This window comes from Zosterops lateralis (assembly GCF_965231275.1).
Source record: "Zosterops lateralis genome assembly, chromosome: 5".
In the NCBI taxonomy this organism is placed as follows: Eukaryota; Metazoa; Chordata; class Aves; order Passeriformes; family Zosteropidae; genus Zosterops; species Zosterops lateralis.
This window is the reverse complement of record NC_139766.1, coordinates 71931073-71956879: the sequence shown is the minus strand read 5'-3', so window position 1 is coordinate 71956879 and position 25807 is coordinate 71931073. Positions and strand designations below refer to the sequence as shown.

The 25807-nt window shown below is 45.6% G+C and overlaps 1 protein-coding gene across 1 annotated transcript; it reads right to left on the bottom strand.

Moving 5' to 3' along the window:
- Nucleotides 1-1213: 1213 nt before the first annotated feature.
- On the bottom strand, nucleotides 1214-23666 carry MOB1B (MOB kinase activator 1B). Its single transcript, XM_083862211.1, has 6 exons — nucleotides 23583-23666; nucleotides 8817-8983; nucleotides 6287-6380; nucleotides 4501-4634; nucleotides 3179-3342; nucleotides 1214-2903 (listed from the first exon to the last, which is right to left on the bottom strand). Exons 1-6 carry the CDS (start codon nucleotides 23594-23596, stop codon nucleotides 2826-2828), a joined length of 651 nt encoding a protein of 216 aa, XP_083718337.1. The 5' UTR covers nucleotides 23597-23666; the 3' UTR covers nucleotides 1214-2825.
- Between the last annotated feature and the right edge of the window lie 2141 nt (nucleotides 23667-25807).

Here is a 25807-nt window from a genome sequence, read left to right as displayed (position 1 = left end):
CACAACTATCTAAAATGATGTGTTTATAGTAAAATTTTGTCTGGTGACCCAGGAGAAAGGAAGAGGGGTGAGAAATAGAAAGGAACAATCTGAAAGGTAAGTTGAGTCCATAGCAGCAAATAGGTGTCCTTACCTGCTGAGGGTCAGGGACACTGGGAGAGGGCTTAGTGCCTAAGGACTGAGGAAGGAGACTGCTCCTCTATCTTCATAGAAAAGCAGAAGTTCAAAGCTCTACATTGCATAGTAAGCAGGAAAAGAAACTGGATACTTGCAGATGGACTGCCTGCCCCCAAAACCTGTTTTGTCCCCTCAACCACCTGCACCAGCAGAACATGGTGGGTTTGTTCCTCTTTGTACAAGTAACTTATATCCCTGGCTTGGAGAGCACATCCCATATCCATCCACCTGAGCACTGTCAGCACTGCCAGCGGTTGCTGAGCTCCGTGGACTCGGCTCCTTGCCCCTTCCCAGCCTCAGGGATGTGCCCTCCCCAAGTCACCACCCAAATCCCTGACAAGATCCAATGTGCTAGTAGCAGCAACATACCACCATAAACCAGAGGAATTCAGGACCCTACCAGACTACCAGAAGCACACCCTGGTTCAACCCCACTGGCACTTCCTGCTCCTCATGACCAAAGCTGGAAGGTTTTGTCTCCGAGCGCTCATCACCCCTCAAAGTCCGCAGTGGGGGCCTGGAGCAGTACAGGGTTTGTTTCTCCGGGCTTTATTTGGAGGGGCAGGGGGTGTCCCCCCCTTTTCTTCCCATAAATGCACTATTTTATAAACACATTCACTTGATCCAGATTCCACTGAGTGGCATTTCCATGTGCCCTTACTCCAAGAGTGTAAACACACGTCAACTTCTGGTCCTACAGCTTTCGGAAGCAAAACAACAATGAAAAGCTGCAAAAAAGAAACAGCACAGGGATCCTAAATCCCCACCACTGCAAACACATCCTCAATGATGTTATTTTCAAGTGATGTGTAATTAAACAATGTGTTCATACAGCTGACAGGCAAATCATGATCTCCAAGCTTTTATTACGTGCCCAGAAACTATTCAGTCAGACTTTCTACTGCCAGATATTGAACTAAAAAAACACACTATCCACCTAGGACTCATTTTTATACTCAACACATTCCAATTCCGATTGGCTGAACTGTGGCAGATGCCTCTCGATTTCTAAAATTGGCCGTTCAAAAGAAAAATGACTGCAACAACAACAAGAACTAAGCCCTCCTTAGGGTAGAAGCATGCCAGGAACGTGAACCACTGCACTGCCTTGTCCAAGCTGCTACACATTTATCCTTTTCGCTTCTTGCTGGCACATGACACCAAACCAAGGAGTCACCCTGAAATTTAATGGGAGACATCACCTGTTTAGCACCTCAGACCTCCTGCCTTGCCGACTCTGTGTCTCAACTGTGCAGTTTGAATTTGGGAGATGGGTGGCTTTTGCGCTGTCGGGTGGATGGTGGCACAGGAAAAGCCAGAAGATCAGGATCACCCAGCAGCTCCCAGGTGAGTCATTTCTGGGCTCAGCTGTTCCCTGCTGGCTGTGCCAATGGCCACTCACCTCTTCTGCAGGCTCCTGCACACCAGTTCCGACTTTACTGGGCCTTCCTGGTCAAGCCAAGGCACGCAAAACAGAAGCTCAACTTCTCTGTCATGTGCTCGCCTTGGCCTCACCTGTTCCTTTTCCCAACAGCTGGAGGTTCCTGAAGATGGGCAGTGATTTTACATGGGGGAGAACACCATCACAATAACAAAACTCCAAAGCAGCCCATGAAATTATCTCCCACCCAAGACACACTTCCTCAAATGGCAAACAGCGGCCACCAGAGCCTCTCCTCAGAGCCAGGCTTTGCATTCCTAACTTAAAAACACCTTTCCACCAATTACTTTACAAGCCAGGTTTTCCTTATTATTATTATTACTACTATCCCAGTGCAATTTTTAATAGGGAATATTTTCCCTAAATTGTATTTGTGCAAACTACCTGTTCATTTGGCAAATGCTAGGGCAACTTAACAAGCTGGCTGACCCAACTGATGCTTTCCTGCTAAGAAAATAAAACCAACTATGCAAAGTCCCATGGCAGCAGACATGAAACTACTTGCTAAGCACAAGGTCTGTGTGATTTTGACACCACCTTTGCTGTTCTGCTTTAGTGAGAACTTCACTTTTCTTTGTAAGAAGTAATCTAGTTTTGAAAAATTCTGTATTCATCTCTAAAAAAATAAGACAAGTATTTGTATTAAAAGCTGGAGATCATTGATTTCAGCAAGTTATGGCTTTTTTTTTTTTTTTAGTGTAAGCATATATATATATATATATATTTAAAACAAGTTTCAGTAAGTGTCTGGGTATTAGTACATATTTTCTGTTTCCAGCAATGTTCAGTATCGTATGTGCTTTGCACCTCAGAAGTGAGTCTGCCAAGGCACTTAGAGAATGTAAGCAAGTCTTCCAGGGACTTCATGAGAATGGCTACCACTGACACAACACAAGAACCCATCCACCAGCAGAGTCAATCCCCCAACCAAGCATGTTTCCTTTATAAACACTCAGCACCTGCAAGAAATTCCACAATGAGTAACAACAATAAAATAATAATAATTAAAAAAAAAGCTATTTACCACATGTCACTAACAGAGAAAATATTTCCCCTAATAAAAGCACAGAAAGTAGATCTCAGCTGTCACTGGTAACAGCACGGGAGGGTTGTTTTGTTTTGTTTTTTTTTTAAAAAACCAAATTAACAAAAAACAAATACCAGATGCTTGCTTAAAGAAAAGTGACTTCAAGAAGTCCTCTTCCTTTTATCTGTCCTTGGAGGTGAGTTTTTCAATCAGTTCTTGAAGTGGTGCAAGTTCTCTTCTATCAATAAGGTTGAATTCCTGTAACAGGGATGAGAAGACACACATATAGAGTTTTGTGGATACAGCTCTGGTGAGAAGCCTTATTTAGCCAGAATTCATCTGGCAGTCAGCCCTCCAAGTCCAGGTTTGTCCACTACAGCCTCCCCTGCCCATCTGCCACTCGCTGTGTCCCACTGCCTGAAGCTTTTTCTCCCTCTTAAAGGAAGGAAACTTAAGAAGATGCTGGTTTTTTTCCACAAGGGAAGGGGGATAACAAAGCTTTGAAGTGAGAGCACCGTTTGCAATGCCTTTACCTGAACGAAGAATATAAAGTGCTTGAAAGAAGTGTTAAGGTGTGCCTCTTCCTGCAGCTGGATCACGGGGTCAAAGTGCTGGTGGTAGATGTGAGCATACACTCTGAAGAGACGCTTGAGAATTGTCTTGGCCACTGACATGAAGTTCTTTGGGAATGGTACACCTGGGAAGAAGAAGACAACTGGCTTATTCTTCAACTCCCAGGCCACGTTTGTCTGTTTTGAAAGCCACTACGACCCAGATGAAATCAGCTTCAACAGCAGATCTTTGTCACTGCACAGGTTTTATTAAAATTGGCTGGGAAACGGCAACCAGCTACTGGGAGCAATGAACTCCTTAGCTGCTACTTCCCCAGGCTAAAAAAAGATATGTATCAACCATCTGAAAAGAGGAAACCTGTCTAGCTTCTCCTCACCTACCAGTCTCCCTAGCCAGCTTAGCTCTTCTGCAGCCTTTCCAGGTGCTCAAGTCCTGTCTGAAGGCCAGAGGCCCAGGCTCTGGATGCTCTGAGGCCAGTCAGGACCTCACCAATGCTTTCAGGTCCCACTATTAATGGTTTCATGCTCCTGCTTCACATGGTATGTCACATTTCCTCCTCTGGCTGCTCCAGCACATGGGAAATTCATATTTAGCTGGTTAGTTTGTGGCCTCTGAATTTCTCTCTGAAGGCATGGTTTCTCTAAGGAAGCTAAATGAAAATTTGTCAAAAGCCTCAGAAGCTATTTACAAAATTAAGGCAACTAGGAGATGTTCCCTGTTATCTTTTCCAAACTGCTGGTTGGTCATTATTTCCCTCCTGCCTTTCTGAAAGAAGCCTCTTTAAAACATCTACTTTTTATCTTCACTTGGAAAAAAACAAGCAAAAAAACCCCACATCAACTTAAGATCAAAGCTGAAATTCAGCTTCTTTGGAGATAAGGCTTTAAAGTTCCTCACAAGACCCAAACACCTCTTCTTTGACAAAAAGCTGCCAGTTACTGGTTATAAGGGTCTGAGACCGTCTGCTTTATTTCTGAAGAAACAGCTCACTGTTCCAAGTGAATAAAACACCAGACTCAATGCACAGAGCCAGTTATTAATCAGAAATGGTACTTCTTGCATCCAGAATTGTGACAGGAGCTTATTAGGAGTACTAACACATGGATCAGAGTTCATGTATTACAACATATCTTAGAAGATAAGTGTGTTTAGACAGGTAATGTAATCTTCTAAATATGCCCTACACATCAATATCTAAGGAGACCTTTTAATGCTCGAGGACTGGAGTGTTCCTGTGCAAGTGTAACCCAAGTGCACTGTTCAGCTGCAGTTATTCACCCACCTATTTTAGAAGGAAACAGCGTTTCATCATCCAGCTGGTCCTGAACCCAGGTCATCAGGTAATCGATGTACTTTGGTGCAGAGCACTTGATGGGTTTCTTTATGTTTGTGCCATCTGCCCAGTGGTACTCATACCTGGGGTGAGACAACGTGGCATTTAGCACCAGTGAATCACTCCTGATTGGCCTGCAGGGCTGCTCCTCCTGCTCCCACACCCTCCCACTGCCCTTCCTTGGAACCAAGGTCCGAGCTCTCCATGTCACCATCGCCTGCTCCCCGCCCACCCTTCCCGCTGCAATCCTGCTCCATTGCTTCCTGCAGGCCTTCCCAAACTTCAGCCACACTGCCACAGCAGCTGGCAACACTCCACATCTGCAGCAGCTGCCAGCCACACACATCAGACCCCTCCAGTTTAGGGAATTTCTTTACATTTGAAAATAATCTTACAAAATTTTGCATAGCTGAAAACAAAAGTAGGTTAGCTCTCGCCAGAGTTCCCAAATTATGGCTCTTCTACAGACTCAGACAGGTTCCTAAGAATGCTGTTAAAAACTGAGAACTCATATGAAGTGCCTTTCAGCTGAAAGACGAGGTTTGAAGCAATCTGTGCTGGTGGAAGGCATCGTTGCCCATGGCACACGGTTAGAACAAGATGAGCCTTAAGGTCCCTCCCTACAGAGACCAGTCTGGGATTCTGATTCCATGGCTAAGAAAACTTCTAGGCTACATACACAACCAGACAGAAGCAAGTCCTCCTGAAATTCAGAATGGAACAGATATTTCGCCTGGCTTGGGGAATGCAGCTGACACCAGTCCAGATGGTGGATAATCTTGGAAAGATACTGCTTAAAAACCCCAAACATGGGGAGTCTGACAATACCAGCTCCCAAGTGAACCACAGGGTTGGTATGTTAGAGATCACACCTGTGGTTTTATGCAAAACTTAGCTGCATCTGATAAATCTGTCCTCTTGATTTGTTTAGCAAATTTGGTTTTGTCAGAACAACTGCTGGGAGAGTATTTTCACCATAAACAAATTTGGTGAGGGATTATGAAGGTGCTGCTCACAACAGGACAAAAACCCCCCATTTTTTTAACAGCAACAAATCCGAGGGTCTGAAAGCATTTTAAAATTTTATCTAAGAACACGTGCTAAAATCCCAGACACACCAAACAGAGCATGTGTCTGGATTTATGAAAAAACAGGACTTCTCACCACCCAGTACTGTCCTAATACCAAGATTCATGTAGGACAAACATCAACACTTAGCTGAGGTGTCAGGATCAGTCTGGAGCCAGAGCAAAACAACAAACTGAATTAGAGGAAAAAGCACAAACACTGGATGATGTCTCAATAAAAGCAGAAAAAAGAATCCAAGAAGGGGCACAAGGATTCTTATCCAGACATCTACTATTTCTACCATACCTACAAGGCAGATTTTGGTAAGTCCTAATAGAATGCCTAAAATACATAAAAAACGTTAAACCTTCATTTAAGAAGCCCTCATTAATGTTTGAAAAAAAAAAAAAGGAGGGGGAAAATTTTTTGATAACTAATTTACTTCCCAGATTAAAGAAAAAAAAAAAAGCAAACACTAAACAAATATAAACACAGACAAAAACACAATCTTCTAGTCCTCACCCCCTTAACAGAAGTTCAAATCCTCCTTTTCTTTCATATCCTTGTCACCCAACTCTGGCACTCCTCTCAGCTAGCCTCAAGTTTTTAAATGAAAAACCATCTCAAAACCTGCACCCAGTGGACAGTGTGAAGAACATGCTCTTACTTTGGGCCAGCAGACATCACAGGGCAGCTCTCCTCCGTGCAAAAGTCCGTGATGGTTCCGTAGAGCATATTGATCTGGTTGAAGAAGTCAACAGCTGAAAAGCATGGAAACCACTCATTAGCACCCTGCAGCACAAGATTCCTACAGCCCAGACTGTAAAGCACAGGTTCTGGAATGGTTTTTGGGAAAAAAAAAAAACACTTCACTGTTGTTGCTTTTTTAAGATCCATTATAAAGAGATGCAGAATGCGACCACCAACTTTCTGGAACAGCCTCCAGCAAGAACTATTTAATTGTTCACTGCAGCAAAATCTGCAGTTGGAAGAAGAAAAAGCAAGGAGAAAGCCTAGTTATTTCCTTTCCTGAAAGTTTGGTGCATTTTATTACAATCAAATTCTACTGCAAGTGTGGAATCACAGAAAGATTTTCAGTGTAAGCTTTCCAACGTGAGAGAGCAGGTACTTGTTAGGTGACAGTGGCTTCTCTCAGGCTTTGTATTCCAAAGGCCCACCTTTCCCAAGAACATTTCATACAATCCCAGACTGCTTCAGGTGGGAAGGGAATTTAAAGACCATCTTGTTCCACCCCTGCCATGGGCACAGACACCTTCCACTATCCCAGGTCGTTCCAAGCCCTGTCCAACCTGGCCTTGGACACTCCCAGGGATGGGGCAGCCACAGCTCTTCTGGGCACCCTGTGCCAGGGCATCACCATCCTAACAGGGAAAGATTTCTTCCTAATAGCCTATCTAACCCTATTGTTGCAGTTACTCTTGCAGTTAATTACTCCAAATTCTTTGAAAAGAAGGTTCCTTTTCAATAACTAAGAGCAGGTTCTGTCATGAGAACTGAAGTCACTGCAATCAGTTTATAAAATCCATTTTATCTGCAGGTATCTTTCAGAGGATGAACGTCACTGGAGCAAGCCACTGCCACTCCTCAGCAGATGAGAACACCGGCCCTCACTTTTTAAGTGCCCACAGGAACTGTTAATTAAGTTTCTATTCCCTGCTCCCAGCAGAAACCACAGCCCACTGTTTGCTTGCAGGCAAGCATGTTCAGAAAACCCACGCAGGCTCTGACAAAGTGACTGATTATGGCAAATCCCACACTTGGAAGTCTCAAAATCCACATGCACATCAAGTCATTCCCTAAGACACCAGTCAGGCTGAGAGCTGGGCTAGAAGCAGCAGGGCACAACATGTTTGGTTTTGTGCTCTCAGGGTTGAGAAGGGTAAGAACAATGATTTGAAGTCACACATTTTGTCTCCTCATGAGCCCTCTCTGTGAGCAGAAGGGGCTCACAGCTACCACTGGTGCTCAGTGTGGTGCAGGGATGCTGAGGGAAGGGAGCACATCATCAGTCCACTCTCTAATTACACAGCTACAATTTCAATCCAGCTAATTCAGCAGTTAAGTCATTCGGGAAGGGAAAAACTGCTGCCATGCAGGAAAGCAGAGACACAGAGTGAAGGAACCATCAAAAAGGAAGGATGCCAGCAATACATGAAGCATCTTTAGCAATGCTTACTCACACAAGTGGGCTGGCTTTTTTCTCTGCTCAGTTTTGCAATGCAGTGTGAATTAACTTTTGCAAAAGATGGTGTCAGCAATTCCAGCCTGCCCTGGAAACAGTGGCAAGTGGAGCACCAGAGCACTGCATGACTGGTTGGGAACAGGAAGGTGGAAGTCAGTGTGACAGTTTCACTTCCCAAACATGTCAAAGAGCAAGAAGAAAATATGTAGAACCACCAGAAACAATTACAGGACATTTAACCCAAGCATAATTTCTACTGCAGTGCACAATCAACCTCGCACCATCACTGGGGGAGGCAAAAGATGAAGAAACACCCGGACAGGGCACAGAGCTTGTGGCAGCCAAAACTGCACAGGCTACGGAATGCAAAGGGAGAATCCATTCTTTAGGAGCAGAGGGCAAAATTCATGCAGCAGGGAGAGGGAGGAGGAGGAAACAAGGTCAAGCAATCAGAAAATGCTAATTTAGGCATAATTGTTTGGCCTGAAAGCAGAGAGTTTGGACAAACAGCTTTAGAGGAAGTGAAAAGAATGACATCAGAGACTTACCAGAGCAAAGGCTCAAAAAACTTGGTAGGAACTAACTTTAGGAAAATTACAAACCCCATTAGAATCACAGAATCATTCAGGCTGGAAAAGACCTCTGGGATCATCACACCCAACCTGTGGCTGATCCCCACATCTAGCTGTTCCCTGGACATCTCCAGGGATGAGGACTCCAACACCTCCAATGCTTGACACAAAGTTTTCCATGGAGGACTTATTCCTGATGTCCAGCCTGAACCCTGAGGCTGTTTCCAGGGAGCTGTTCCTGTTCCCTGGGAGCAAACCTGACCCTCACTCACCTGGCTGCACCCACCTGTCAGGGCATTGTAGAGAGCAAGGGCCCCCAACTCCCTTTTTCTCCAGGAATGGAAAGGGACACACGGCTGTCCTCCCACAAGTGTCAGCCCACTTTCAACACCCCCAGGATGAAGAAAAGGCCCGTGACTCACTGTTAACTGCAACCCATTCATTCAAGTCCTCTCCGTCTGGAAGCATCACAGCCATCCGGAGGTTGCCGCTCCCCAGCGTGGCTTCGGCATGTTTTAGCAGCTCATACTGGTGAGACCCCTCGGGAATGTTCTTCTTTGGTTTGAAGGTTTTGGAAGAGCGACTACCACTGCCAAAGAGAGAGGAAATATTTAGAGACCTTTTGGAACAGGAAATAAAAAGGAAACAAGCAGACCAGTCCCAGGAAAGGACAAGATTAACATTAAATACTTCACCCACTGACATATTTTCATGTTGCAACAGGGTATTTACCAAAAACTGGGATGCTAAAGTCGCAGGTATTCTAACTTTTTTAAAACCATTTTCTGACCCAATCACTTCCTCACCTAAAATTTTGTTTGGAAAAACATGGACTGGCTTAGAAAAAACGGTTAGACATTTGAATTCTAAATAATAGCAGTAAGCCTGGATGGCACATGAGCCCCTAACATGTCAGAAACATTTCACATAGAATTAAATATTTGCAGGGAAGTGTCAAATGAGTCAATGTTTGTGAGTACTTTCATGTATGAACTGAGAAAAGACTTCTGTCAGAACAGGCAAACTGAGCTCTGAATTCCAATGTAGTGGAAAGTTGTGAAACCCAGACACCACAATTCTCCTTAAAATTTTATCCAGATCTCACTTCTTTTTATAAAGACTTGGCCAATGTTTCACCATTTCTCTACGTTTATTGGTGAGGTGCAAGGATTGTCTCTCTATTCTAGGAAGAAACCCTTTACTTAGTGGGACATTCTCCCCTGTGAGAGAGGTGAAGCCCTGGCACAGGTTGTCCAGAGCAGCTGTGGCTGCCCCATCCCTGGAAGTGTCCAAAGCCAAGCTGGAGGGAGCTTGGAGAAACCTGGGCTAGTGGAAGGTGTCCCTACCCATGGCAGAGGGCTGGAAGAAGATGGGCTTTGAGGTCGCTTCTAACACAAACCATCCTGGGATTCTGTTCTATGGTCCCAGAGCTGCTCTGACTCTCCAGAGCTCCGAAGGAGCAGCAGCATCCTCCCCTTCCCACAGACCTCTGACGCAGTCCTGGGTGTTGTGAAGAAGGGCTTGGCTGGACTTCCAGGGATCCTGGGATGGTACACCCACACAGCCATGTACATTCTCATGGATACCCAACCAACACCAGTGCAGCCTGCTGCTAAATGTAACCAGGAGGCAGAAGGAGAAGGAGGGAACATCCTGCTCCCATCTGTTCTGTTACAGGACACTTCCAGCTGCTTCTAGTCATCTGCACCTCACCCTAAGCCAGGATACCAGACACAAATCCTGAATAAAATAATTGCCTCCCAGTGGGAGTGAGAAGCTTCTGTGGCTCAGGGAGTTGCCATCACCTCCCACCTCACCAGCCACCTGCATCTGGTGCCAGGCCAGACTCAAACCAGCTCTGAACAAAGAAGAAACTGAAAAAAAACTCCAACAAACAAAACCTCCAAATCTCTTGACCGACTACTTCAGTTAAACCCAATTATTTTCCTTCCAGGAACACAGCTGCTTTAGAGGCACTTTGCCAACGTGAGGAGTGAAAACACAACCTAAAACATCTGGAGAGCAGAAGTGACCGGGATCATTACCTTTCCACATGTGTCAGTGTAAGCAGAAGGAACCCAGCACGAGTTAAACACAACCAGGAAAAAGGTTATGAAATAACTAACCCAAGCAACTGTTTGTATTTTAGCACAAAGAGTAAGTGCAACAAAGGGACGAGGGTTTGGAAATAGGGCACAAGGGAAGTGTGGTGAAGGAATTCCCTAAGTAAGGAGTTTATTCTGAGAAACTGGGTAGGAATTCACCATACCCACCCCCCAGCTTGTGTGTCTGCCAGACGATACACCAAGTCACCGCAGATCTGTTGAATACCCTGCACAGATCCACAGTCAAGGAAGCAGAAACTGAACATGTTGGGAAAAGCTTTAGGTAGCATTTAATCCCTGCTCCCCTCTTCCCAGAAACAAGGGGGATTCTTCCCATAAGCTGTCAAAGGCTGTGACAACAGAATGATGAATTACTACTCTAAATAAACCATTCCATCTTTGCCTCCAACACCTTTCTGATCTCTGCTTCTCAAATGCAGCACAGCCACCCCCTAGGACAGCAGGAAATGGTCTCACATGAAAGGCAGGCAACCAAAAGGAAAAGTAATTAGGATAACTGCAGCCTGGTAGTTGTCGCGTGCTATGGAAATACCTGCAATTCTGGCAATAAATTATCAGAATTCCATGCATTTATGCAGTTCACTGAAGCCAGTTAACACGCTCGAGACACAGCTCAGGGACAGTCTAATGCAGCCTCTCTGAGCCAAAATCTTTATAGGATGCGGTTTTTCTTTGAAAGTCTGGTTAAAAATATTGCATTAATAAGCAGTGTTCCAATTACCTTACTAGTCCAGCAGCTCTCCTATTATTTAACAACAACAACAAAAAAATTCCTATTATGTCAATCTATCTCATATGATGGATTCAGAAAGTTGTCTTCACCCAGGTCTATTTCCTCAACTCCTTGAGCAATCAGTGAAAAAAGTAACTTTAAAGAGTTCTGCCTGGAGGCCAACAACACACAATCATCTATGTCTGCGTCATATGTGACATTTTATTTTCAGCTACATTCCATAATGGAATTAGCCATTTCTGCTGAGGTTTTAAAATGCTTTAAGATAGTAGGCAGCACCTGCTTTTTCCTGTTAAGAGTCTCTGAGCTCCCCTTCATATTAATGCAGAAGTGAGAGGGGGCAGAGAAACCACTGAAGATCCCATTTTCCTAGAACACAAAGAGATCACGGAACAGGGAGCACGTTGCACCATCCCCACTATGCACCACAACCAATGTGCAGCCCTTCGAGGAGAACCGACTTCTCAAGAAATTCCTGCGATTCTAAGGAAGCTTCGCTCCCTTCACTCCCACATCCGACGTCTCTAGCAAATTCTGCCCTGCTATTTTTACAGGGAGCTGCAGCCCCAGCAGTGCCAGCTGCAGCCCAGCCCAGCACTAAATGAGGAACCGTGTCTGAGGCTGTGTGCGGAAGCAAGGGGGGCTCTGGAGCCTTGGCGAGCCCTTCCCACGTCACAGCTCACCTGGAAGCAACAACACCACATTTCCTCCAAAGCTGTCATCTTAGCCACTCATCTGCTGCCAGGGGGTGGGTTTTGTGATGCATGTTCTGCAGGCTGCTCTGTCTCATACTGGTAAAGGGGATGTTTCCAGAAGAAAGGAAAAATTTGATTTGTTCTGCTCACCCCACACTGCCTCAACAGCTCAGCTTCAAACACAGCACTGGCAGATGTTCCACTCAAAGCAGCTTAAATATCCAGCTTCAGCTCTTGATAAACTTCCTAGTAACTGCTCCCAGGAGAAGCCCTTGGGATGGCCTAGCTTAAACCTTACTCCCATCCATTTGTCCACAGAGCCTTTCAGCAGAGATTTTTATCCATTTCCAGCAAGTCTCCTGCAGATTTGGGGAAACCTGAATTAAACCAGGTAAGTTCAGACTTCTTATCCATAAAAGCAAACCCTTCACAGCTTGTTCTCACCACAGAACTAACCTCAGGCTCTCCCCTGCAGCATTTTTAGCACACCTCTGCCACCTATGTTCCTCTAACTGCTCCATTATGCTGAGGCCCCCTTCCTTGGGGCAAGGAGTGAATGACTAACTCCTGCAAGTACAGCTGTACCACTCAGCATCTCCCCAGAGCCACCACCACCATGGCCAGGCTGAAATAAGCCCTTCAAAGTATTTGGAAAAGCTCAAGAGAGTCTCAAAATGCTGAACTCAAGACCTTGAACAGAACATTTAGGCAGGGCATGGAAACTTTTCCTATTTTAACTCCTGCTTTTTCACCTTCAAAGGCCTTTACAAGAATTAATTAACCCTCACAAAGTATCTTTGAAGTAGAGATCATTAGTGTCTCATTACACAGGGAAACTGAGGCAGCAACTCACTGCCACAGGCCAACAAGTGAATTTATCAGAGAAGCCCCCAAGTTTTAGCTCTGCACTTCTTTGTCTCCCTCCTCCTGCTGTGCCTCTTTTTAAACACAGAAACACTCTAAGACAAGACCCAAATTCCAAAAAGCAAACATTTCCAGCCTTTAAACAATAATACAGGCCTTCAAATGATAACGTCCTGCTAAGAATAGAAACATCAGAGTAAGATCGGTTTGTTTCCACCAGCCAACAGGTCAACACAGAAATTAAACTAAAAGTTCAAGCTACTTTTTGACAATTAAATCAATAGCTGCAGCTTTTAAACACATCTTCCCTGTGACAACCACAGCATCAGAAGGAGAGCAGGTAAAATTAGGCTGAATGTGTTCAAAATCTGCACTGATGAGATTGAACTTGAGCGTTTCTATTTATAAAATGGAACAGTCCCATTTCTATTCTGAGGAGAGTGTGAGAGCAAAGCGTTGCTTCCTTCAGTTCTCACAGCACCAAAAAGTCAACGTTTTCCAATCCAATTCCCATTCATTGCAGTAAGCCTGTCTCAGTCCAGTCACTTGAATATGCAGGTAACAAAAGCAAGGCAAGAATTCAGGGTGCATTCCATGCAGCAGCTCTGGGAAGCAGTTGGGAGCTGCCAACTCCTTACACAACACAGTTGCTCTCCCAGAGCATAAGGCAATGGTTTGAAAGCAATTCCAGGCCCAGAGCTTTTGTTCTGGTTTGGGGAAACAGTGGCACTGACTTGAAAAATTTCCCCAGACACATTGTCATTCCTATAGGAACAGAATACATGGAGTTTATTGTTTACTACTACACCACAGAGTAACTTCAATCCTCTGTAGGCTTTTGAACCCGAAGATACTTATCAAGGAGTAAGGTATTTCCTTCCACTGGAGTACTGACAGGAAATCAGTGTTTCTAGGAGATTTTCCATTCTCTGCCCATCAAGGTGGGGACTGAAATCTGGCTTCCCTTTCTAGGAAAAAAAACTGTCTTCACAGACTGAAGTTACCTACAGACTGGTAGATGAAAAAGGCACAAACTCATGAACAGCTCTTAAAAAACACGAGTCCCATTATACACAAGACTCTACACGTTAAAAGAGCAGATGTTTATCAGATGACTCACATCCAGGAAAGAGAAAGTTATTTAAGGTAGCCTTAAGGAACGCTTTTGCTTGCCCCAGCCACCACTCCTGAGTGTCAAAGCCAATATAATATGTACACACATTCTTAAAATGCATTTCTTTTCTGCTAAACACACACAGTTTAGAGTCAGTGACTTCGAGCCAATGTGGGATTGGTGCAGCACAACTCTTAGATGCATCAGAACACAAAGGTTGCCCTGAAGGGAAAAAACCTTCACTGTCTGAGCTCTGAGCAGGGGACAAGTGTCTGGTGTTTGGGGAACGGTCACTTCCTGTGCCTTCACTCCTGCTGCAGTGGCCCAGGGTGCCAAACCACAAGGAGGTGGCCACAGCCAGTTTTCCAGCCAAGCCAGGCACCTACTTCCCTCTGCCTCCGTTTTCCTGTCTGCAGGCTAAGAAAGTGCCTGTAAACAAACGGGAGGTGTTATGCTACAGCACTCGTGTCTGCTACAACTCCACCCAATAGTGTTCCTGCTGTTTACCCACTTGGATGCAACCCTTCTCCCAAGTAATCACAATTCCCAGTGCAAGGAACAAGCAAGCCCTCCAGAACTCCATCCCATGACCGGGAAATCATCATCAGTTTGCTATGCTTACAACCAAAATAAATTCCCTTATTTCATTTACAACGCATTCATTTAATACACTTTCATCTCCTGGAAAATCCTCAAAATAAACAAAGCAAGTCGCAGTTGCCCTCACTGAATACTACCAGAGCCCTGTCTGTGCACTCCAAACACAATTACACTACTCCCAAGGCAGCCAATGGCTGCGGAAGTGACTCAATCTCTCCTGCCCTGTTCCCTGCAGGATTAACAGAGAGGGGCAGGCCAGAGCCACGAACAGCAGTATCCAGCGGTATCCATCACAGAAGAGCTTGGATCAAAGTTTTCCAGGCAATTGTGCCCTCCTGATTTGCAGAGACAGGCAGGCAGACACGGGGATACAGCACAGGAACCAGAACATGTCCGCGGCACAAAACCTGCAGCGCCCCCAAAGGCTCCCTGAGTGTGTTTTATGGATGTCACTGCACTGCTGCTCCCAAGTGTCCCACAGACCTTTTCCGAGAGCTTTGAGAACACCAAACTTGAAACACATTTTCACTCTGATTAGCAACAAAGATTTGAAATCCCGTGGCATGAGAGGAATCAGGATTATCCCAAACATTTTGCTGCGCACTCCCAGGAATCCCCTGACTGCCTTGAGGCAAACACAATGCTGTCTTCACCCACAAAATTTCAAGCTTACTACAAACAGACTTTATATTTTTAAAAAAGGTGAGCACTAGTCTTGGCTCCTTTCAATCAGACCGAGGTTCCTCAACTATTTCAGTATTAACATTTACTGTGGACATACACATACACACCCCCCATGGAACTGTAGAGAATAATCCAAACTAGATATTTCTTCTAATATCCTAATATTCACATGGTGCTTGTTTAAAAGAGTGGGCTACTGGAGCTTTGAAGAAGGTAAACATGAAGCACCCCTTTTCCAGCTGCTTCGTTTTTTCCAGGGAGGTGGAGTTTACTATTTTGAACACTTCAGCCCCTAATTAAGCTCCCTGTAAGCTAAACAGCACTATTTCCTCACTAACGTTGCCCTCTCTTCTCCGGGATCCCTTATTTCTGTCAATTACCATCAGCTCACTCAGTGAGCACAGCATGAACTTCAACTCAAGTCAAAACTTCACCCGGTAATGTTTCCAAGTTTAGTTTCCAAAAAGGTTCAAGCCTCTTTACTGCAGGAACGTACCTAATACGCCATTCAGTGGACACAACCACACTTTTTTTTTTTAAACCTACCCTTCCCCATATATAAAACTGAGCAATTCATAAAAGAAATACAAGGAAATACGTAAAGCTCCAAGTCTGGGTTGCTCCTTTCAGTGACACACTGGCTGGCATTCCAAGGAAGGACCCTGGAACTGTTCACAACGAAGAAAGGTTCACTACACCATTTTCGAAGAAAGGTTCACTAAACCATTTTCGTAGGCACAAAGGAGCTCAAGATCTTTCCCCAAGTAACTGAGAATATCCTGGAGAGCTCCAGCCTGCCTCAGGCAGCCTCACATGCTGCCAATACTTTGCAGCATCCCCTGGATGCTGGGGCAGGAGGCAAAGGGGGAGTGTGCCAAGAAATACAGCAGGTGATGGATGAGCAGTGTTTGCCCCCGTGATTCCTTTACTCCAGCACTTCTTCCATGTGATAAACAGGGTCCCACACAAAAGGTGTCCATTGCTTTCCACAGCAAACTGCTCCTCCTGCCTCGCAGATTTCCTTATATTCAGCTGAATTATCTGTCTGTCCATGACTAATGCCCTCTGCATCCCAAGCTGCTGCTAACAGTCACACCCTGTAAATACATTTACAAGTAGGAAGCAAAGCTTTGCAGAAAGCCATCTACAACCCACTGAGAATGATAAATTGCAGTAATAAAAGCTTGGCTCTAGCATCAAATTAGATCCTTACTTGTACACCAAATATAGTGCTTGGAGAACATGCCTCAGAACATGGATGGCTTCCCAAAATGCTGATCAGTGCTTTTGGAAACCGATGCTTAATGAATGACTAAAGCAAATCTAGTCACACAACCTAAGAAATCGCATCAGGGCTTTTCTAAAGGAAGAAAAAAAAAGACTTAATTGAAGAGTTTAAGACAGTCTTCAATCCTTTTAAACACAATAAAAAGAACAATCTTTTAATGTGCTTAGGGAATAGGCAGTTAAAGGAGAAATTTAACTAAATTTTCATGGGGAAAGAGTCGCTTTAGCACTTTCTAAAGGCTGTCCTTTACTGTAACCCCCACGCAAAACATGCTGAGGATAGGAACGTGGCAAAGGACAAATACTCCCAACAGAAAATCTCCAAACAGAGACCTAAGATTACACTTACACTTGGATTAATAGGCAAAATATGATCTGGATCCAGGAACTAACAATCATTAGAGGCAAGAAATGACACAGAGAACAACAGGAAGAAGGAATGGACAGGAGGCAGCAATGAATAATCTAACAGCTTTCCAAAAATACACTGCATTATCTCACCCCCAAGTATTTCTTACACAACCCCCATATTTAATAAAATTCTGTATGCACCATGTGTAACTATCTTCAAGAAAATTATCTCTTCCAAAGTATCTTATCAGAAAAACCCACCGGTTTGAAGCATCTGAGAGGAAATTACTGCTCCTACATAGACAGGAGCACATTTCTTTTGAAATTATTTAAGCTTAAGCATTTGACAGTTGAGCCCGAAGTCAGTTTAACTGTTCTATGAATTTAAATATTCAGACTTTTTCTCTTTTATTCTTTTCCAGTCTCACTGCAATAAGAAATCTTAAGAAGAGCTGTCAATCACAAAAGTTAATGATAGGACATTAGAGAAGCTGTTTTTCCTAAAAGGTACACCTCAGCATTCGAAAAAGCAGTATTTTGTGGTGATAAAGTAACAGACAAAGTAATGCCATTTTGATTCCTGGATCCAGAACACTGAGCAAGTCCCTAAAACAATTAATCCGTTCAAGCAAAACCAGGACTGTGCTACTCAAGTTGGGAAAAACACAACTAAAATACCAGCTACCAAACCAAAACTAATATAGGTTATTTCATTGAGGTCAAAATAGGGAACCCACCAAATCATTATCTGGGTTGAAATTATTTCCATAGCAGAACTCAGTTGTCTCAATTTTTAGCAAAAGAGGAATTTACCAAAGCTCACCTAAGCTCCTTTGTTCAGTTTGTCATAAAGAAAGGAATGAGACTTGTGACAAAGACAACAAATTCAGGCATTGTGAGTCCTCATCTGCAAGATGTTCTCCTTCAAATGAGAAGGGATTAAGATTTTCTACGTCAGTATCTGAGGGACCACACTGAAAGATGAAGTGGTACAAGGACAGACTACACCAAAGAAAAACCAAAACCAAGTAAACATCAACTAAAACTCAAGTGAAACATGGGCTGGATCTCTTCAGGTATGTAAGAATACCAAAAGGAATAGATTCCTGCCAAGGATCAGCTGCCAACTGGAGAAGGAAGAGAGGGTAAACAAGGTAGAAGCGTCCTCACATACCAGAAAAAATCCAGAAGCAAAGCTGGGACAAGAAGATAAGGTCACAGTTGGATTTCAGGGGGAAAAGAGACGCAACAGTGAGTGAAGTCGCTTCCACTGACTGCTTTTAAAAGTATTAAAATACATTTGCGAGGCAAAAAAACTACTGTTACCTTCATGAATTCTCAGGGTGGGACTAGCACACAAAATTACCACCTCCTCCTCATGAACTGACTGACTGCTGACTCAGGCTACAGATTTGAAATGGGAAGCGAAGCCTTGAACCAAACAGAGATGCTTGAGATGCACCACACTTTTTATCAAAGCTCACTAAGAAATCAGAAGTTATTCCAAATTTACTCACCAGGAACCAACTTAAGCTGCATGGATATGTGCAAATCCTCAGCTCTCATTCCCTTCTTTCACATCCCCTCCCAAAATATCGACCCCAGCAGCAGTGCCGTGGGAAATCATCTGGGAGATCCATACACAGAGACGACAAAGCAAAGCACTGGATCCCCACAATTCCACGTCATGAAATGTAAAGGCCAGAGAAATTTTTCCAAGTCTGTGAAAAGTAATAGTTATTCTTAGTTCTGGCTGAAAACAGATTTTATAGCAGCTGAATTTATAACCTGCAGTCACCTTGTGTATTAAAAAGGAGGAAAAAAGAAAACAAAAAAGAGCAAAAGCCAAGCAGCAAGTTGACTGTAGCTCAGCTCTAATAGGAAGTGGCTTAGTTTACAAATGCTAAAAGCATCGCAAAGCATATCCTGCGGTTTAGGCTGATTTGTGGGTCAGAGGCTTATTGACAGCTCTGGCAGCCAGATCTGCCTCATTGCTTGTGAGGGAAGACCTAAAGTGGCCAAATTTAATGCAGTTATTTACTTCTCTAAGAAAAACAAGCAGCTTCATTCTGTCAGCCTCTTGCAACCCTCCAGCCACCCACCACCTGGTGGACAAATGTTTCTAATATTTTATCCCTTTTCAAACAAGATAAAAAAAAGACTGTGTATGTCTCAGGACAGCATGAGGTGAAACTGTGACCCCATGGCTGTTGCCATGAGGAGGCCCTAAATCCAAAGCCCTGTCTGAAAAGTAAAAGGTAACAAAGGTATTTGATAAAGACAAAAATCCCAGCCATGCTCCAGCACATAAATCACCCCCAAAACTGATCCTTGTTCCACCACTCCTCCCTGCAATTAGCTAATGGCATTGACTCACTTATGTCACAAAACACAAAGAGGGAAGGACAAACAAGGGAAAACAATCGTGGCATAAAAACAAACAATTAGGAAGCAATTAAGATTGGACATCACTGCGGATGTAGTAAACACAACTTTCACACTGAACAATGCCTTTCTTCCTATGTTTTTCTTCCCATTCCAAACGAATGTCTCTATCTGAGTAGGAGCTATCTAACATTTAGAAGCAACAATCACTCACTTCACCTACTCTACTACATGTTCCCAAGGCACAGCAGTAGGGGCAAATGATGTTTTTCCAAGTGCCAGGCCAAGTGCAGACATCTAACAGCCTGAACTGGTCTGCACAGCTCTGTGACTCTGAGGCAGACTCATTCTTGCAGAAATAAAAGCCAGGCAGCAGCTTCCTTGCTCTCTACCTCCAACCTCACTGATAAGGCAGCAGCACTCCATTTTCTGACACCCTAAACCTCACGTTTTACTTCTCTTTAAGTTCATTGTCAGAGCTGATTCCATTTAAACCCTACCACTACAGAATACTTCTGCTTTTCTCAAAACTCAGCATTACTTGGTAACTCAAAGTTACCACGGCTAAAAAAAAATTCTTTGGGAAGCTGGCAACACTTTACAGTTCTCTCTCCAATTTACTTTTGGGAAAACTAGAAAGACTCCTAAATCCTGGTACTTAAGAAAAACCCAAAACCCAAGAACTGGACACATCACTAATGGTACCAGTCAAGAAGCAGATTTTATGTTAACACATTCCTGTGTGGAGAGCCCCTGCTTTGAACCCACAGGAGCCTTACGCTCCTCAAGCTAAAACTGCAGTAAATAAATGCATTGAAACACGTGGGGAAATATCTGGATGTTCGCTGTATTTCCCATTTCTAACAGTTTGCAACACGTCGATTTTTCCATGAGTGAATTCCAGTTTAGGAGTGCCTACTGGTGCTCTGTGAGAGTCCTTGATCAAGAGGAGATAAATACATCTCCAAAAGTACGGAAGGAGCACTCAAAAAGCACTCAGCTGCTACAGTGCCTACATTATGAAGGGAATTCCTTGGACAAGGAGCAGCAACTCGGCACCTTGGGAAGCCGAGGAAGGGACAAAAACAAACAGCCCTGATGCTCTCCAAGAGCAGGAGCAGCCTGAGGAATTGGAAAGGCAACACTGCTTGTTGATCTGGAAACGAACCCATCAGCCCCAATTTTGATATTAATCTGCAAGAGATGTAAAGGGGAAAAAAGCAATGCCTCACTACACCTTCTGCACATATATTTACACAAAAAGTATAATTTCAATAAAAAACAAAACAACAAACCATGTGGAGCATCAGAAACAGCTGCCAGGCTCCACTGTGCTGTAGAACAACAGAAGGATGAGCACATCTTGCCCCAGTTTGGTTTACAAGTTAACTTGGCCTCCACTCACCAACACACGTGCCGCCAACAACAGCCACTCACCCTCATCACCTCCAGCAGCTCCTCATCCTTGCAAGAATGATCAGGCAACAACTACTTAAATCAATCTCTTTTTAAAAAGACCCTGTGCTGGAATCTTTGGAGAGGGGATTCACTAATCCAAAGATGGGAGTTCTATGGGGTCTTTTTAAAGAAAAGATGATTTCAGAACTTCAAAAATAAATCGGAATCTTTTCCTTTTATAAATAAATGGTTTTCATCTAGCTTCCTTTTTATGTAAGTCTTGCCAGCAGAGGATAACACAAGCCTGCTACCATCTGGCACGCCCACCAGAACTATCTTTAATTTTTTTCCTTGGAGATGTAAGCTAAAGTACCTGCAACTATGCTGTCATTTTCTTTTAGAGAGAACTTACCAAGCAGTGTCTTTTTGGGACTGGAGATATTTTCTAGTCCAATTCCCATTTTTAAATAATTTTCAAAGATTCAGGATAACCTATTCAACCATTGGAGAGGTTCATAAAGTCTTTTCAGAAACAAAGAAATGGATCAGAAAGAGAAAACCGCGGCGCTGAAAATAACAATTGCTGTCAAAACCGAGTTGTATTAATTCAGTGACTTGCCTCACAAGACAGTCTTTTTATAGTGTTCCCCATAAGCAGAGAAGACAATGGTTCCCCTTGATTTTATTTCCCCCCTCCATGTAACTGGCCCTAGCAACAGGGAAGAATAGCCACGGATTTGCCAGTGGACAAGGCCCGTGCGAGGGGGCCCCCACACACGCCGAGTAATCCAAGCACAAACCCCCTGTTATTTGACAACAGGGAAGGCTGCAGGAGAACACAGCTTTTGGCACCGTGCTGGGTGTCAGACTGACAAGCTGCAGCCCAGGCCCTGACGATAAACCTGCACAGCAGGTTCCACGCAGGAAACCTTCCCGCTGCACAAGGACAATCCTCCCCGCTGCCGTGGCCCCACGGTGAGCCCCAGACTGTGAGTCAGCTCGCTGAAGGACAGCAGTGTCACCGGGGCAGGGACAACAGCACGGACAAACACTGCTGGCCCTCCACACCAGACAAAGACGTGAAAATACACTGTGAAAGTTACAAGTACCCTGCAAACGTGGGGGGTTTGCAGCTCGAAATGCAAGTTGGCATGATTAAACCTGCAGACATCCATACGCTATCTTGGAATAACTCTTATCAAGCCAAAGTTCAAATCTAACAAAAGGTGATGCTAACTTTCTGGATCCCAAAAAAAGCCACCAAAACTCCGTGTGAGCAACACAGAAAGTTTCCCTGGTAAGGCCTGGCAGGCATATTTTATCTTTTTTTTTTTTTTTTTTTTTAACCCATTTCTAGACTGCAGATGAGCAAATTAGGTGCCATCTACAGCACTCTGCCAACAACAGCTGAGGCAGCTTTGCCAATATTTCTGGATTTGCTGTACACTAACTCGAGTTTCCATTTCTATGTTTCATCCAGAAGGATCACTCGGAACAATGGAGGTGGGGGTGCTTTCCTAGGTTTCAGAAGGGTCTGAAAAAAGAAACAAGCATCTCATTATTGCCTGTGACAGAGGGTGGGGGTTTTCATGCTTTTCCATACCCAGTTCACCAAATGCCACGGGGAGGGAGGCTCTCTAATTTGCAAACCAGACTCCCAGGACACTCGAAATCCTGTTCCCCCTTCTCCACCGTGGCAGCTGAGAATTACGAAGGAGGGGGACAGCTGGGCTTCTCATTAGGAGCACCGCGCCTCCATCCACGGACAATCGTCTGCACCCACCTCCCGTTGGCAGCTGAGAGGTGCCTTTCAGGATCCCTGCGGGTGCACGGAGCACCAGCGGGTCGGGTACAGCAGAGTTAAAAGATAAATACCAAGGGAGGGACTGAGGAGGAAGCCAGCGTCAGGGTTATTTGTCTCCATAAGAACACAACTTACTAGAACACCCCAGCTCTGAGAAAAAGTCTCTTCTCTAAGCCCAGACCACGTTTACATCTGCTGGTTATCAATGTGAGCCTCGAAGAACTGTCAGATATTCCGGCAGCCGTCCCGAGAGCTGCTCACACGGAGCGCGGAGTGTGCGGGAACAAGGCCCTGATGGAGCTTGGCTCTTCCAGGGTGCCTTTTTCAGCTGCCTTGATCGCCCTTCCTTCCCTAGAGCGCATCTTCGCCTTAACTAATAGGTCACTGAACCGGTTTATGTTAATTGTCACAAGTACCTCGTCTTTGTTTCCAAGGGGAGGGACCGAAGTTCATTCGGTTCTTGCCCACGAAGCGAAATTTCAAGAAGTGAGGTTCTGCGCACACCTGAATCGCCACCGGCTCCCGAGGGAACTTTTTCCTGCCGCAGTAAAGCCTGACCAGGCTCTTAGCGGGGCTCCGGCCGCCGGGGAACCCCACCTGCCCCATCACCTGGAGTATGAGTTTGCTCCCACACGCCAGCTCCTAACTCAGCTGCGGCACACAACTCCGCGGCAGCAGAAATGAGAAACCCGCATGAAAATATCATAAAAGCTCGGGGAGACCGCTCGGGTGCTGTTTGACCCCGCTCTGGCCTACCCAGCGACACCTCTTCCCCGGGCAGCACGGCGGAGGTCCCCCGGGCTGGGGATTCGTGGCTGTTTCCAAACTCGTATCCGTGAGGGGAAGCCGTGCGGGAAGGGGAAGCCCGGCTCGCCCGCCCTCCAAACGCCCTCACGGCGCAGCGGCGGCCCCGGCCTCGCCTCTCCCTGCCGGCGGAGCGGGGCGGCCGCTCCCGGGCCCGCCGGGAGGCCGGGGCACAAAGGGAGAGAGAGCGGGGAGCGGACAGAGCGGGCGCCAGGCCGGAGGGGAGCGGCGGGCAGCGAGCGGGCGGGCGGCGGCCGTTTGGCGGGCTGTGCTGCCCTACCCCACCCGGCGGGACGGCGCGGAGCAAGAGGAAAGGACCCCCCCGCACCCCGCGGGTACTCACAACAAGAAGCTCATGGCGATGGCTGCGGAGCGGGACCGGCAGCTGCCTGGACGCGGCGCGGCTCGGCTCCCACTGGCAGCGGCGGCGGAGGGCGGGAGGGTGCGGGGAGAGCGCCGCGGGGCGGGGACACGGCCGGCCCGGCCGCCATCGCCCCCAGCGGCCCCCGCGCCGCCACCGGCGCCTCCTCCCTCACAGCTGCGGGGCTGAGGCCCCGCCGGGCTCCTCTCGCGGCCCTGGGCCTCCCCCTCAGGAGTCCTTTCATGGCCCCGGGCACGGCCATCCCACTTGGGCGTCCCCTCACGGCCATCCTGCCGCGCCGGCCCCTCAGAGACGCCTGTGTGAGTGCCCCAGACGCCTCCAGAGCTCCCTTTCTCTCCAGAGACCACCATGAACCACCCCACACGCACACACACTTCCCTAGAAACGGGCACCCCCTGCCCCTCCAGACCCCCCTTTCGCACCTCAGGACGAAGAGGGTCAGGTACCAGGGCCAGGTCACCACCACTAGAAAAAGAAGATAATTATATTAACGGCATTGCTGCCCTCGTCACTGAACTTTTTTTTTAGAGGTGACGTGACAAAAGGGATTCTAATATATCTTAATATTTGATTTGTTAGCAATTTCTAACTGGGCTGGTGGGGGCAGGCAGTGAGCAAAGGAGGGGGGACACTATGGGCAGCTGAGGTAAAACTGAGGTTAAAAAAATGCAGGCTTTTTAAATAAACCCTTGGCAGGCAAATTTAGACACATACCAGTGTTCTTTATGTCAGAAATTACAAACCCAGGGTATAGTTTCACAAAGAAATCTGTTTAGGTCAGTAAGAAGCCAGATTTTGCACAGGGGGCAGGACAGGCAGCATGATCCCCAGGGATTCCCTCCTGCCGCAAAGGGATTTGGCCATCCCAAAAACCCTACACTGCTGCAGGTAGGCCAGGGGAAAACCTGATGACTTGCAGATTGATCAGGCAAATTCAGCGCATCAAAAGAGGCTACAATCCCACACAACACTAACTTTCCGTAAGGCACATCAGGCGTTTCACCTCTGACGCTTTATGTGGCCACACTGACAGTCATCTGCTTCCCTCACACTTTTTAATGCTGAAACTGCACTTTCCACTCTGTCCTTCAGAGTAAGTCGAAATGCCAGGTCAGTGCATTTCTAAGTAAATTAAAATTACACTACTGTTTTTAGGACACCTTTAAAATCCAGTGTTTTACTGGGCAGGAGTGGTGTAATCAAAATGCATTTCATGATGTTTGCAATTCTCCTTTTGGCATTAGCCAAAGCGTGGACTTGGTCTTGGGGCACTTTGTAACAGATGCTGTCAGACTAAGTTGGCCACATAAACAGAAATACATCACTGATCTTTCTGGCACATTCTTGTCAGGACACGAACAACCTCCATTCCCCGTTCCCACCCATACACTTCCTTCTACCCACAGAACGTTTCACTTCAGCAGCAAGTTAAAATTAAGTGTCGGTTACTGCAGTAGGAAACACTTGGCCAGGAGAGACACTTATGTAACGTGCCGGCTTTATGTCTCACATTAATATTGGGCTGCTGCGATGGCTGAGGGTCACCTGAAGGGCTCTCCTCGGCCGCCGCCGGCCCGAGGGGCTGTCAGGGAGCTGCAGCCTTACGCAAGGGCTGAGCCGGGGGAGGCACGGCCCGCGCTCCCCCGGCCTCGCCTCTGTCATCTCTGTTTATCCAGTGCGCCGCAGAATTCCACTGGAAGGGCCCTCCGGGTGGCAAAGTGCTTCGGTTCCTGAACCGAAGTTCTCAGCTTTTCAGCACGGCTCGGTAAACACAGAACATTCCAGCCGAAAGCAGCATTAAAAAAAAAAAAAAAAAAAAAAAAAAAAAAAAAAAAAATCACGAAATCACGAAACTTAACATATATAGGATCGAGGATACAAAAAAGGGAAACAACATTCTGTTTTGAAAAATAACACAGGGTATAAATAATTTTGGAAAATACTGCAAGAGAAGAGAAGGTCAGTTTTTCTTGACAGCAGATTACACAGAGGGATCAGGAATGTTTCCCAGTATAAGATAAGCACTGGTTTTAGTATCACATCCCTTGATTTTCTGATCATCATTTTAAGTCTGATCAGAATAAGGAATAGGTGGTATTGATTGTTCTCAACAACAACCTGTTTAACATTTAAGAAAAAGGCATCCTCCCATGTAGATAAATTCTCCAAGGCAGATAAATTCTTGG

Excerpts from the sequence above, each read along its gene's own strand:
- MOB1B (XM_083862211.1), bottom strand. Across the intron at positions 4,635-6,286 it reads GTGATGTCTGCTGGCCCAAA|GTATGAGTACCACTGGGCAG; the intron begins GTAAGAGCATGT and ends GTCTCACCCCAG. Across the intron at positions 3,343-4,500 it reads GCTGTTTCCTTCTAAAATAG|GTGTACCATTCCCAAAGAAC; the intron begins GTGGGTGAATAA and ends TCTTCTTCCCAG.